Source organism: Saimiri boliviensis, chromosome 11, assembly GCF_048565385.1.
Source record: "Saimiri boliviensis isolate mSaiBol1 chromosome 11, mSaiBol1.pri, whole genome shotgun sequence".
Lineage (NCBI taxonomy): Eukaryota > Metazoa > Chordata > Mammalia > Primates > Cebidae > Saimiri > Saimiri boliviensis.
Window position 1 is genome coordinate 101,859,370 of NC_133459.1, and position 12,875 is coordinate 101,872,244.

The 12,875-nt window shown below is 47.0% G+C and overlaps 1 protein-coding gene across 1 annotated transcript; it reads left to right on the forward strand.

The window, feature by feature from the left end:
• Positions 1-3,490: 3,490 nt before the first annotated feature.
• GSTM3 (glutathione S-transferase mu 3) lies at positions 3,491-6,578 on the forward strand. Its single transcript, XM_010344002.3, has 8 exons — positions 3,491-3,594; positions 3,927-4,002; positions 4,439-4,503; positions 5,172-5,253; positions 5,326-5,426; positions 5,757-5,852; positions 5,933-6,043; positions 6,384-6,578. The coding sequence occupies exons 1-8, from the start codon at positions 3,547-3,549 to the stop codon at positions 6,480-6,482; spliced, it is 678 nt and encodes a 225-aa protein (XP_010342304.1). The 5' UTR covers positions 3,491-3,546; the 3' UTR covers positions 6,483-6,578.
• Positions 6,579-12,875: the final 6,297 nt, after the last annotated feature.

The following is a 12,875-nucleotide window of genomic DNA, read 5'->3' on the forward strand; positions in this document are numbered from 1 at the left end:
GCTATGCTCACCATGTTTTTCATGCATACATGTCTCCCAGTATATTTCCATGCACCCAGCACAGCTGGAGGCACACCACTTCACAGTAGCAAAGAGCGCCAGGACTGACAGCTGTAGGCTTTGATCAGTTTCACCAGCTGGCTGGGTGAACTCTAGCAAGTCATTTCACTCTTTGGGTTCCTGTTTTCTACTGGACTGTCCATAGCTTCTTATATTTTTTAGTAAAAGTGGCTTTCTTTAATCTCAATGCAGTCCCCTCTCTACATACCAGTAGCTATACTTTTATTGATTTAGTCAACAGATAAGGCCCAATGTATATGGATTCAACGGTTCATAAGATGATCCCTTAAATCTCTTCTTAGCTGAATTTGTCCATGACGCTAACATTGTCTGGGCCCCAAACTGCCCTATTTTTAGACTTCCTATGTCATCCCCTCGAGTTCCTGGCCTCAGAAAATCATCTCTCACAGCTGTTAACAGAATAGGAAAGCAACAATTTTCCCTCACAAAAGAGAGAAAAGGTGAGACCCTTTGGATATCAAGGGCAAAAGTTACCCAGACAAGTTAATTTCTTGGTATGGGGGAGAGACATTAACCCATCGCTCTCTGTGGTCTCCCCGAGCTAAAGGAGGCCTAGAAGCAGGGAAACTCTCCAGGACCAGAAAAAAAGTGTTTTCATCTGGTGTTTCCCAGACTTCCAAAGAAGACTGTCATGTGGCGAAGAGCTGTCCAGATGGCCAAGTGCAGAGAAACTAGCCCCAACTGTGATATTAGACAGATCTAGGTTTGAATCCCAGACCATCTCTGGGACCTTAAGAGCACCTCCCCTAACCGCTCCAGGCTGGTTTCTTCTTCTAGAAAATGGGCATAACACCTGCCTGCTAAAGTTGTTGTGAAGCTTAAATTGGAATGAATTAGTTACCGTATGTAAACACCTAGATGTTCCCTGGCATATGATAGGTACTCAATAAATGCTCATCTTATACCTCAGGTGAATTTGTGACTGGCCTTTTGCTTTCTTGGGAAGACAGACACAAGTGATATAAATTTCACCTGTCCCTGTGGTTTGTACTCTTTTCCTTTCTTCTGTTTAGCAAAATGCCCTTCTTAAAAGTCCCAGCCTTAGGCCGGGCGCGGTGGCTCAAGCCTGTAATCCCAGCACTTTAGGAGGCCGAGGCGGGTGGATCACGAGGTCAAGAGATCGAGACCATCCTGGGCAACACGGTGAAACCCCATCTCTACTAAAAATACAAAAAATTAGCTGGGCATGGTGGCACATGCCTGTAATCCCAGCTACTCAGGAGGCTGAGGCAGGAGAATTGCCTGAACCCAGGAGGCAGAGGTTGCGGTGAGCCAAGATCTCGCCATTGCACTCCAGCCTGGGTAACAAAAGTGAAACTCCGTCTCAAAAAAAAAAAAAAAAAGCCCCAGCCTTGCTTCAGCTGAACTGATGGGCAAATGTGATTTCCCACACCAAGGACAGGGGGATCTAGGAGGCTGTGCTGCGGAGGCCTAGCCAAAACCCCCAGAGCAGCTCTGGACTCCTTCCTCGGTCACTCCTCCACAGTCAACTAGAATACTGTCTCTCCGGAGCTGACATTGTTGCAAATCTATGCTCCTTTTTCATTTTCATGGGCCCTGCTGAAATTCAGAAGCTTAGTTCTTCCCATGGCCATAGGGGCCTCCTGCAGATCTCTTGCTCTGCCAAGGTCAAAACCTCTAAATTCAACCATTGATTCTCCATCTCCATCTTACTTGATCAGCCACATTTGATATAGTTGACCACTTCTCCCTTTAAACATCTATCTTCACTTGGTTTCTAGGACCCTTTGTTTTTCTCCTACCTCCCTGCCCACTTCTTTTCAGACTACTTTGCTGGTTCACTTTCATTTTTCCCTAATCTTTATGTGTTGATGTGCCAGAGAACCCCAAACCCTTAGACCTCACCTCTGCTACTCTCGCTCCCGTAGTGATCTCATCTGGTCTCCTGTTTTTAATGCAATCTACAGAGTGATCATTCCCTGTTCTTGCCTTTCCCTTTTCCTGGAGTTCTCCCTGCCTCTTGCAGACAGGAAGTGATTCAAGATAAGAGAGGGAGAGATGTCTTCTGGCCAGGATAGAGGGTGATTCTGAGAAGGCTTCAAGAAAGAGGTGAGCATTTGAGCAAGGCTACTTGAGGAAGGATAGGCCATGAATGTTAGGGTGTAGGCAGGAGCAGGGCAAACACGTTTGTAAAAGGAACAGCAATTATTCCATTTTATATCAGCCTGTGGTGGCCCCCACAGCAAAGTGGCTAGATCTCTCACCTCCTTCAGGTCTTTGTTTAAAGATTAACTTCTCTATGAGGTCTTCTACGAACACATCCTTTGAAAACACAAAACTCCTTCCTACTGGGATTCCGCCAATTCCCACCCTGAGACCCCCTATCTCTCTTCTCAGTTTTCTCTCCATAGAATGTGTATCACCATCTGACTTATTAAATATTTACAATATATTAGTTTATGTCTGCCCCATTAGAATGTAAACTTCTGAGGGCAGGGATTTTGTCTGTTGAGTTCAATTCTGTATCCCCAGCACCTAAAACAGTGCCTGCCCATAACAGGCATGTTAAATGAACATTGTTGGACGGATGAGTGAATGAAAAATAGTGGTACCTTTCCTCCTCCAGTCCAACGTACACAAAGAGGCAAGATTAGTTTCCCTGGATGCGTGAGCATTAGGAAGCGGGAGGGGTTGGCGAAGGAGGAAATGATAATAGGGAACCCATAAATTACTTAAACCCATAAACAAAGGTAGGAAGCATCCAAGATAAGAGACCTCTACTGGTCAGGATAGAGGGCGGTTCTGAGAAGGCTTCGAGGAGAAGGCAGACAAATGAGCAAGGCTGCTGAGGAAGGATAGGCCTCGGATATTGGGGTGCAGGCAGGAGGATCACAGAGCAAACACTGCGAGGCGGGAAATGCGAGCGTGTGTAGAAAGAACAGCAAGCATTGTTGGGCTGGCCTGGTTTGTGAGGTTGTGACAGGCTGAGGGAGAGATAGGGCTGGAAAAGCATGTTGGGGTCAGGTTGCAGAGGTTCTTGACCGACAGAAAGGGGAGCTTGGTCTGTCGGGAATCCTCTGCTCTGTGTGGTCAGAGGTTGGTCCGACTCTCCGGCCTTGCCCCAGTCTCCCTATCCCTCATTCATTCCAGCCCTGGCTGACTCGGTAAACACTGCGCGAATCTAGCTTTTCCTGAGTAACTGCCTGGCTAGTGGCGATTTCCGCGTCTTCACTGGCACTATTAATGAGTAAAGTGCGGCTCCCACCCGTGGGGAAGGGAGGAGCCTCAACCTCGGGTCCTCTTGCTCGCCTGCAGCGCCCCCGAACCTCTACTCTAGCAGAAGTCGCGCCAGCGCACGTCCCCGTGGAGCCGCGGAGGGAGGGGTCGGAGAACGGGGCGGGGGCGGAGTCAGAACGCCCGCGTGGGCCCCGCCCCCTCACGTCGGGTATAAAGCGCCTCCCGCTCACGGTTTCCCCAGTCCTCGGAGGCTAGCCAGCTAGCGTCATGTCGTGCGAGTCGTCTATGGTTCTGGGGTACTGGGATATTCGCGGGGTGAGTGCCGTCTCAACGGTAGAGCCTCTCGGTCAGAGAGACGGACGCGGAGACGGCGGGGCTCTGGGTCCGCCATCTCCAGGAGGAGCAGCTCTACGCTGGAGCCTTTTCGAGCTGCCGAGCCACGGACGCCGACCCCTGCCCAGCCTCTGGGATCGCGGGCCCTGTGGGGATGGGCGGAGGAACCGCTCGCTGGGGCCGGGCTTCGGGGCCGCTTAACGATCTTCCCGGCGAGATGCTGGGCCTCGGCAGCCCCGGGCCGGGGGACGTTAGAGGGCGGGGGTTGGGGGCGGGTGGGAGCTGCGCAGGCGCTGACCGGCTGTTTCCCCCAGCTGGCGCACGCCATCCGCCTGCTCCTGGAGTTCACGGATACCTCCTACGAGGAGAAACGTTACACGTGCGGGGAAGGTAATGCCGCTCTGCGTGCCGGTGCAGCCAAGCTGGCCCTCCACCTGCCCAGGTCTTCTTAGGCCCAGAGGGTGCTGGCATCCCGACAAGGCCGGGTGGGACGTCTGCCCCAATCTGGGTGGGTAGAGACGTATCCTTTACCTGGAACTGCGGATTCTGCCTTTACCATAGCCCAACCCCGTCTTAATGCTTCCCACCCTGCCATCCTCAAGTGAAGGTAATGAGAAGGCACCTAGAAAAGGGGCTACAAAAAGTCCATCACTGGCCTGTGCCCTGATTAGCTGTGAAAATGAAATAGGGCTCGGAAGCTCAGTAGTTATGCTTTTGGGGGCCTGGGAATTTGAGGTATCGGGTCCAAGTTATTTCTTTAGTTCCTTCATTCTTGTCAGGTGGGATATTAAGGAGGTTGGGTCCCCCTTAATTCTGTCTCTTACAGCTCCTGACTATGATCGAAGCCAATGGCTGGATGTGAAATTCAAGCTAGACTTGGACTTTCCTAATGTAAGTGGCTTTAGGAGAGGGGACAGGCAGAAGGGAAAGCCTTCAAGTATATTCATCTTTGCCTGGGACTACAGGCACACGCCACCACACCCAGCTAATTTTTGTATTTTTGGTAGAGACAGGGTTTTGCCATGTTACCCAGGCCGATCCTGAACTCCTGGGCTCAAACAATCCTCCCACCTCCGCCTTCCAAACTGTTGGGATTACAGGCGTGAGCCACTGTGCCCAGCCTGAAATCAAGTAGTTTCATACTCCATTAAATTCATTGCAGATATTTTAAGTGATATTTATATACATATAAAGAAATATAGATATATCATGTTATTTGAGATGTTAGTCATTACATCTGCTTGCTCTTTAATGCGTTAATAGGCACATGTTACTCTGTTTGAATTTTTAAAATACTTTTTGATTGTATAAATTCTCTATTTTGCTTCATGCACTTGACAACTTTATTCTGAGAAAAGGTCCGTGGCCTGCACATACACCTACACATACACACACTGATTTAAGAAACCCTGGCTAGAATCTTGTGAACCCGGTTGCTACCTTCTAGTTATTTTCTTTTTTGTCACACAGCATCATTTCTCTCTTGTTCACTGCTCTGCACGTGTTCTTTTCCCTGGGAGAAAGGTAGGTTGTTCATTTGGCTTGTCCTTTTCCTTCAGCTGCCCTACCTCCTGGACGGGAAGAACAAGATCACCCAGAGCAATGCCATCTTGCGCTACATCGCTCGCAAGCACAACATGTGTGAGTGGGGTAGGGCTCGTTTGCCTGGGAGTGGGTGATGCCAAGGGTGATGCGTTGTCCATTGGCCTACAGGTGGTGAGACTGAAGAAGAAAAGATTCGGGTGGACATCGTAGAGAACCAAGTAATGGATTTCCGCATACAGCTGATAAAGCTCTGTTACAGCTCTGACCACGTGAGATTCCTTAGCACACATCTGCTGAATGGAGTATCAGAAAAGGGGCATTTAGGAACCCAAGGGTTATCTCTGTTCCATTCTGCTGCTGCACCAACCCAGATTGTTAGAATAAGAAACAAAACGTACATTTTTTGGTTTGGTTTGCTCTGTAATTCTGGTGCTGGTGCCTCTTCTTTCCAAACTCCTCCTTCCCACCCTGCCATCCTCAAGTGAAGGTAATGAGAAGGCACCTAGAGAAGGGGCTACGAAATGTCCATCACTGGCCTGTGCCCTGATTAGCTGTGAAAATGATCACCACTATTCTCATTCTGTTTTTTCCTCTCTCAGGAAAAACTGAAGCCTCAGTACTTGGAACAGCTACCTGGACAACTGAAACAATTCTCCATGTTTTTGGGGAAATTCTCATGGTTTGCAGGGGAAAAGGTAGGAAGAAGGGAAAGAGGATACCTGTCTGTCTCTGCAGACCACTGCTCCTCAGACCTAAGTATCTTCCTTTGTTCTAGCTCACCTATGTGGACTTTCTCACCTATGATATCTTGGATCAGAACCGTATATTTGAGCCCAAGTGCCTGGATGAGTTCCCAAACCTGAAGGCTTTCATGTGCCGTTTTGAGGTGATGTTTCCTGCACCTTTCTCTTATAAAAAACATAGGCTCCCCTGGACCCCGCAGGATCCCGTTGTGGTGGATTCTTGCCCAGCTTTTGCCTAAAGGGATCAATGATTGGACACCTCTAGACCCTTAAGTCTTGGGAAGAGCCTGGCTTCTACACCCTGAAGGTACTGTCTACAAAAAAAAAAAAAAAAAAGGAGGAGGTAGACACAGGCAACAGTTGTAACAATTAGAATAGTGGTGATCATCTTCCTCCATTTTTTAGTAGACAGTGCCTTCAGGGTGAATGCTTCTGTTGGACTGGGTTGGGGTCTTTGTAAGATTTGGTGTATTTTTCCTTCAGGCTTTGGAGAAAATCGCTGCCTACATACAGTCTGATAACTTCTTCAAGATGCCCATCAACAACAAGATGGCCCAATGGGGCAACAAGGCTATATGCTGAGCAGGAGGCAGACTTGCAGAGCTGCTTTTGTCTCATCCTGTCCCTAAGGGGTCAGCACTTTTTCTTTGCTCTTTTCAATAAATAGCATTTAAGTTACTTGTGTCCAGCTGAATTTCTCTTGGGTGTAAAGGCTAAAAGAGAGAAAGAATATGTGGAGGACCATCAAGATATGAATTGAATCACTGCAACACTGGCATCCCCCTACTCCACAACTGAGTTCAAGGACTGTAGGTTCATGCCCAAGCCTTGAGAATGGGTACTAGAAAAAACGAGATTGCACAGTTGGAGAGAACAGGTGTGCTAATTGGGACTGGAGTCCCTGTGAAGCCTGGGTGAAAATAACACAGGTACAACTGGTACTGATGGACTTAACTGGAGTTCAGAAACCGTCCTGTGTACACATGGGAGTGTAGCATGATAAAGGCAGTATTTCAGACTGGTGGGCTAGCCAGTAAGTGGGGACAGTTGCTTACTCATTAAAAATAATAGAGCCCGCTTGATGCTATTCACTAATATTAATCTGGAATTTAAGGCCCAACATTAAACACAAAGCTGTTAAAGTACTGATGGAAATGTAAGAGTTTTTATGACCACGGGGTAGAAGTTTTTTATTCTTTTTTTTTTTTTTTTTTTTTTTTAAGAGACGGGGTTTCACCATTTTGGCCAGGATGGTCTTAATCTCTTGACTTCGTGATCTGCCCACCTCGGCCTCCAAAAGTGCTGGGATTACAGGTGTGAGCCACCGCACTTGGCCAGAAGTTTCTTTAAAGTCATAAAAAAACCATAAAGTCATAAAAAAAAAAAAACCATAGGCTGCTCTGCCTGTGGAGTAGTGATTCTTTATTCTTCCTTTACTTTCTTAAACAACAAAATCGTGAAAGATTTACCAATTGATCAAATTCTACAACTTTTCCTAAGGCACACACAAGCTTAAATGACAAGTGAGACAAGAAAAGCACCAGTATAAAGATTACACAGACCTAGGCCGGGCGCGGTGGCTCAAGCCTGTAATCCCAGCACTTTGGGAGGCTGAGGCGGGTGGATCATGAGGTCAAGAGATCGAGACCATCCTGGTCAACACGGTGAAACCCCGTCTCTACTAAAAATACAAAAAATTAGCTGGGCATGGTGGCGCTTGCCTGTAATCCCAGCTACTCAGGAGGCTGAGGCAGGAGAATTGCCTGAACCCAGGAGGCGGAGGTTGCAGTGAGCCGAGATTGCGCCATTGCACTCCAGCCTGGGTAACAAGAGTGAAACTCCATCTCAAAAAAAAAAAAAGATTATACAGACCTATAAATCTTTAAGACAACTTGAGTTTTCAAAAATGGACAAAATCAGTGAACAACTTATGAAATAGAAATATAGCCAAAAACATTTAAAAGATGTTTACAATGCGAGGAACTAAAAATTACAATAGTAAGAAGCCATATTTCCTTCTATCAGATGAATAAAAAGTTTCTAAAATGTTAGCAAGGTTTGGGAAAGTGATAAGCGTTTCCTGCTGGTCAACTGGTAAATTAGTGTAGCTACTTTGGAGGACAGTTTAGCAACATCTTTTAAAATTTAAATTATATCCTATGACCCAGCAATTCCATGCTATAAAAACTCATCCGTGCATACAAAGAGGTATGTAAGATATTCACAGGAGCATTGTTTGTAATGAAAAATAAGTGGAAACCATGTAAATACCTGTCAATACTATGGACTACCACGTGGCAATGGAAGAACGAGACTGAACTGTGTGAACTAACATTCAAAGATCCCCAACACAGGCCAGGTGCGGTTGCTCACATCTGTAATAACAGCATTTTCAGAGGCTGAGGTGGGAGGATCACTTAAGACCAGGAATTTAAGACCAGCCTGGGCAGCATAGTGAAACCCATGTCTCCAAAAAAAGGATTTTTTTTTAATTATCTGGGCACAGTGGCTCATGCCTATTCCCAGCTACTCAGGAGGCTAAGGTGGGAGGATCACTTGAGCCCAGGAGTCTGAAGCTGCAGTGAGCTCTGTTCTTGCCACTGCACTCCAACCTGGTGACTGTCTCTGGAAAAAAAAGAAAAGAAAAAAGATCTCCAGGCATAGAGAAGAGTCTGGAGGGAAACACCAAACCCATACCAGGCTTACTGCAGGCAAATGAGAGAAAGAGCACACACTCCATGGTAGAAGTTAAAGGGCATTTTCCAAGTTAAGGGTAAGGCTTGCTTTTCTAAGTAAGAGAATGTACTCACGCATTGTTTGTGTAGTAGAAACTAGTTTTAAGAAAAGAAAGCAAACTTCAACACTGACTCCTGTGGAGATGACTTGGTACCGCTCTCAGTTCACAGGGCAGAGTCTGAATAGTCTTCAGTCTGAGACAGGCCTGCGGGCCAGATTGTCATTTTCTGTGGACAGAAGCCCCAGACAACAGGGAGACCCGGTGATGTCAGGAGGGATAGTACACACAGAGGGTGCTAAGCAGACAGTTCAACTGCCATGTTTTGCCTCCCGCTGTGAGCAGAGATTAGGTGTTCAGGCCACTATCTTGGGTATGGGGAGCCTTTGGCCAGAAGAGGTATGAAACTGAGAAGTTTCTCTTCAGTCTGATAACTATTGACATGGATTTCCATAGTGTGAGGAAGGTGGCATGCTCTGAGGAAAGGCCTTGCAGATTTAAGGGAGGCCAGAGAAATTGAGGATGCCTCTGGGGCTGGATTGATGATATGACCAGAAATCAAAAAGGGAATGCATTATTTACTGCTGTGTAACACTGTTGAGAGAGGAGGTAGTTAGGGGCTGGATAGGCACATAGGGAGGGTCTTGGGAGAAAAGATAGAAAGGAATGATGCTCACAGAAACAACCGCAGGACAGCGCCTATACCACTCTGCAGTTAACAGGGAAAATGTGGTTAAGAACTTACCCGTAAACTAGAATGTTGCCCAGAATGGACTGTCCCAACTTTGGTGCAGGCACAATAAATCAACCTAAATGTCCCTAACTTAACCCAGCTCATTATAATGTCATTATCATGACATTAGCATTGTGGTTTTAGCACCCCCATGGGTTTTTCTTAGGCGATCATGGGTAATAACCAAGATGGAGTCACTTTGGCAAACCTTAGGCATGTGCAGATGTAGTACCCCAAAGAGAAAATTTTCTCTCTCCCATCTGGGCAAAACCCACAGACCTCCTGGCTTCTGTGACATAAAAGACACAGAACACAGATGCCTTACTGGCAACCTGCTTTCAAAACCCCTGTCTTTGCTGAGAGCTTTCCTTTTCCTCAATAAATTCTACTCTGCCCTACTCACTTTCCATATCCACATGTCTAATTTTTCTTGGTCATGGAACAAGAGCCCGAGCCTTGCCATACTGCAGGGACAAAGGAAGACTACTACACTATTCCCACAAATTTAGCAGCCTAAAACAATACATGTTTGTGACCTCAAAGTTTTGTGGATTTTGTGAGCCACCATGCCCTGCCTCAAGTTTTTCTCTTAAGCCTGGACGACAGAGCAAGACTACCTTTCAAAAAAAGAAAAAAGAAAATTTGAAACAGGTGCATTAGATTTGGTGGCGTAGTTCCCCAAAAGTGTTAGGGAAACTCATTTGTATTCATTGTTGAAGGCTGAGCAACCGCGCATTTCTAGTTCAGAAAGAAATAGTTTATGTGATTAAAGGAAAGTGTGTTATAGAGTTGTTTCACTGTTACTAGGGAAAGGAGAGAGGGACAGGGCTAGGCATGGACACAAATCTGCCTTTAAAGCCAGTTTAAGAAGTGCTTATGGAAACACTTGGACTGTGTATAGAAACTGCATATTCCTTATCCTTCAGCTGCAGGACAGGTGGAGCAAATGAGCAGCACGGAAAAAGAGGACTTAAGGAGTTCAAATGGACAGTGGGAGAAGGGAAGGTAATGAAATTCAGTGGGTGATTTTTCTTTTTTCTTTCTTTTTTTTTTTTTTGAGACGGAGTTTCGCTCTTGTTACCCAGGCTGGAGTGCAATGGCGCGATCTCGGCTCACCGCAATCTCCACCTCCTGGGCTCAGGCAATTCTCCTGCCTCAGCCTCCTGAGTAGCTGGGATTACAGGCACGCGCCACCACGCCCAGCTAGTTTTTTGTATTTTTAGTAGAGACGGGGTTTCACCATGTTGACCAGGATGGTCTCGATCTCTCGACCTCGTGATCCACCCGCCTCGGCCTCCCAAAGTGCTGGGATTACAGGCTTGAGCCACCGCGCCCGGCTAAGTGGGTGATTTTTCTAATGTGTAAATGTGTTCGTGTCACTCCCCTGCTTAAAGACGTTTAGTGGCTTCTAAGACCTCAGGAAAAAAAAAAAAAAAAAAAAAAACTGTATTCTCATGAAGCAGGAAAGGTCCCAAACAAACCTAGCGAACACGGAACTGGGAAGGAAGTGGTGGGGAGCAGTAGCAGGTGAAAATACCTTAACAGACAAAGAAAATCCTTGCCCTTTTAAAGGCTTACAATCTTAGAAATTACATGTGAAAAGGTCTTGATTCGTGAAGTAGGCACTGGGTACGTGACTTAGGTGGGGGTCTGATCCTGTTTAAGCAAAAACATATGCCTTCTGGCCGGGCGCGGTGGCTCAAGCCTGTAATCCCAGCACTTTGGGAGGCCGAGGCGGGTGGATCACGAGGTCGAGAGATCGAGACCATCCTGGTCAACATGGTGAAACCCCGTCTCTACTAAAAATACTAAAAATTAGCTGGGCGTGGTGGCGCGTGCCTGTAATCCCAGCTACTCAGGAGGCTGAGGCAGGAGAATTGCCTGAACCCAGGAGGCGGAGGTTGCGGTGAGCCGAGATCGCGCCATTGCACTCCAGCCTGGGTAACAAGAGCGAAACTCCGTCTCAAAAAAAAAAAAAAAAAAAAAAAACATATGCCTTCTGGAAAGATTCCTCCATACCAGGCCTGCTATCTATACGGTTGTGATTAAAGGTGGCGCCCAGCCCCCTAGGTTGTACCTCTCCTATTGAAATGCAATGCAAAAGTCTAGGGGGAAGTGGTCTTAGATGCTTAAGAGGATTAACGGTATTAAGGATTTCCTTCCTCACTCAGGCTTATTTCACAAACTGGCCTCTGCTCCCTTTCCAGCTACATCTTCGGCCTGTGCCCTCCCCAACCCCTGCTGCCCTAGAGCACTGGGTCCAGCCTTTCTGAATTTCCAAGGGAGCAGCGCTATGTGGCCTCAGGAGCATAGACTCCAGAGCCGGGCCATCTGGGTTCAGATCCTGGTTTTGCCCCTGGTAAATGGTGGCCTCCTGTGCTCAGTATCTTCTTTGACAAATGAATCCTCTCTCACAAGCTTGTTATGAGAATTAAGTCAATATTTCTAGAGCACTTGGGCTGGGCACAGTGGCTCACGTCTATAATCCCAGCACTTTGGGAGGCCGAGGTGGGCAGATCACTTTAGGTCAGGGGTTCAAGACCAGCCTGGTCAACATGACAAAACCCCATCTCTACTAAAAATACAAAAATTAGCCAGGTGTGGTGATGCACACCTGTAATCCCAGCTACTCAGGAGGCTGAGGCATGATAATCGCTTGAATCTGCGAGACGGAGATGGCTGTGAACCAAGATCAGCTGTGTAGACTCAGAGCAGGCACCAAGTTAAAGCCTCCATCAGCCTAGGCCTCTGACAGACTACGAAGAACAGGGCTCCTGTTGATCACATCGGACATGAAGGGTAAGTAAGAAATAAGCGTGTTTTAAGCCACGGAGATTTGGTTTATCCTGACACATTTCTCTGCCTCCCACAGACTAATTTAAATGCAGTTATTTCGGCCAGGGGTGGTGGCAGATGCCTGTAATCCCAGCACTTTGAGAGGCAGAGGGGGTGGATCATTTGAGGTCAGGAGTTTAGACCAGCTTGGCCAATATTGTGAGACCCCGTCTCTGCTAAAAATACAAAAATTGACTGGGCATAGTGACAGGTGCCTGTGATCCCAGCTACTCGTGAGACTGAGGTAGGAGAATTGCTTGAACCAGGGAGGCGGAGTTTGCACTGAGCCAAGATCGCGCCACTGCACTCCAGCCTGGCTGACAGAGTGAGACTCTGTCTCAAAGAAATACAAATACAAATGGTGGCGCATGCCTGTAGTCCCAGCTACTCAGGAGGCTAAGGCAGGAGAATTGCTTGAACCCAGGAGGCAGAGGGTGCGGTGAGCCGAGATCACGCCATTGCACTCCAGCCTGGGTAACAAGAGCGAAACTCCGTCTCAAAAAAAAAAAAAAAAAAAAAAAGAAAGAAATACAAATAAATAAATTAATTAATGCACTTATTTTAAATTTTTGTTCCCACAGGATACAATGCTTTCTTTGATCAGGACTTAAAACTAAACTCCAGCTGCTCATTTAGATGTTAGTCTCTGCTGCTAAACTGTAAGTTGCCTGAG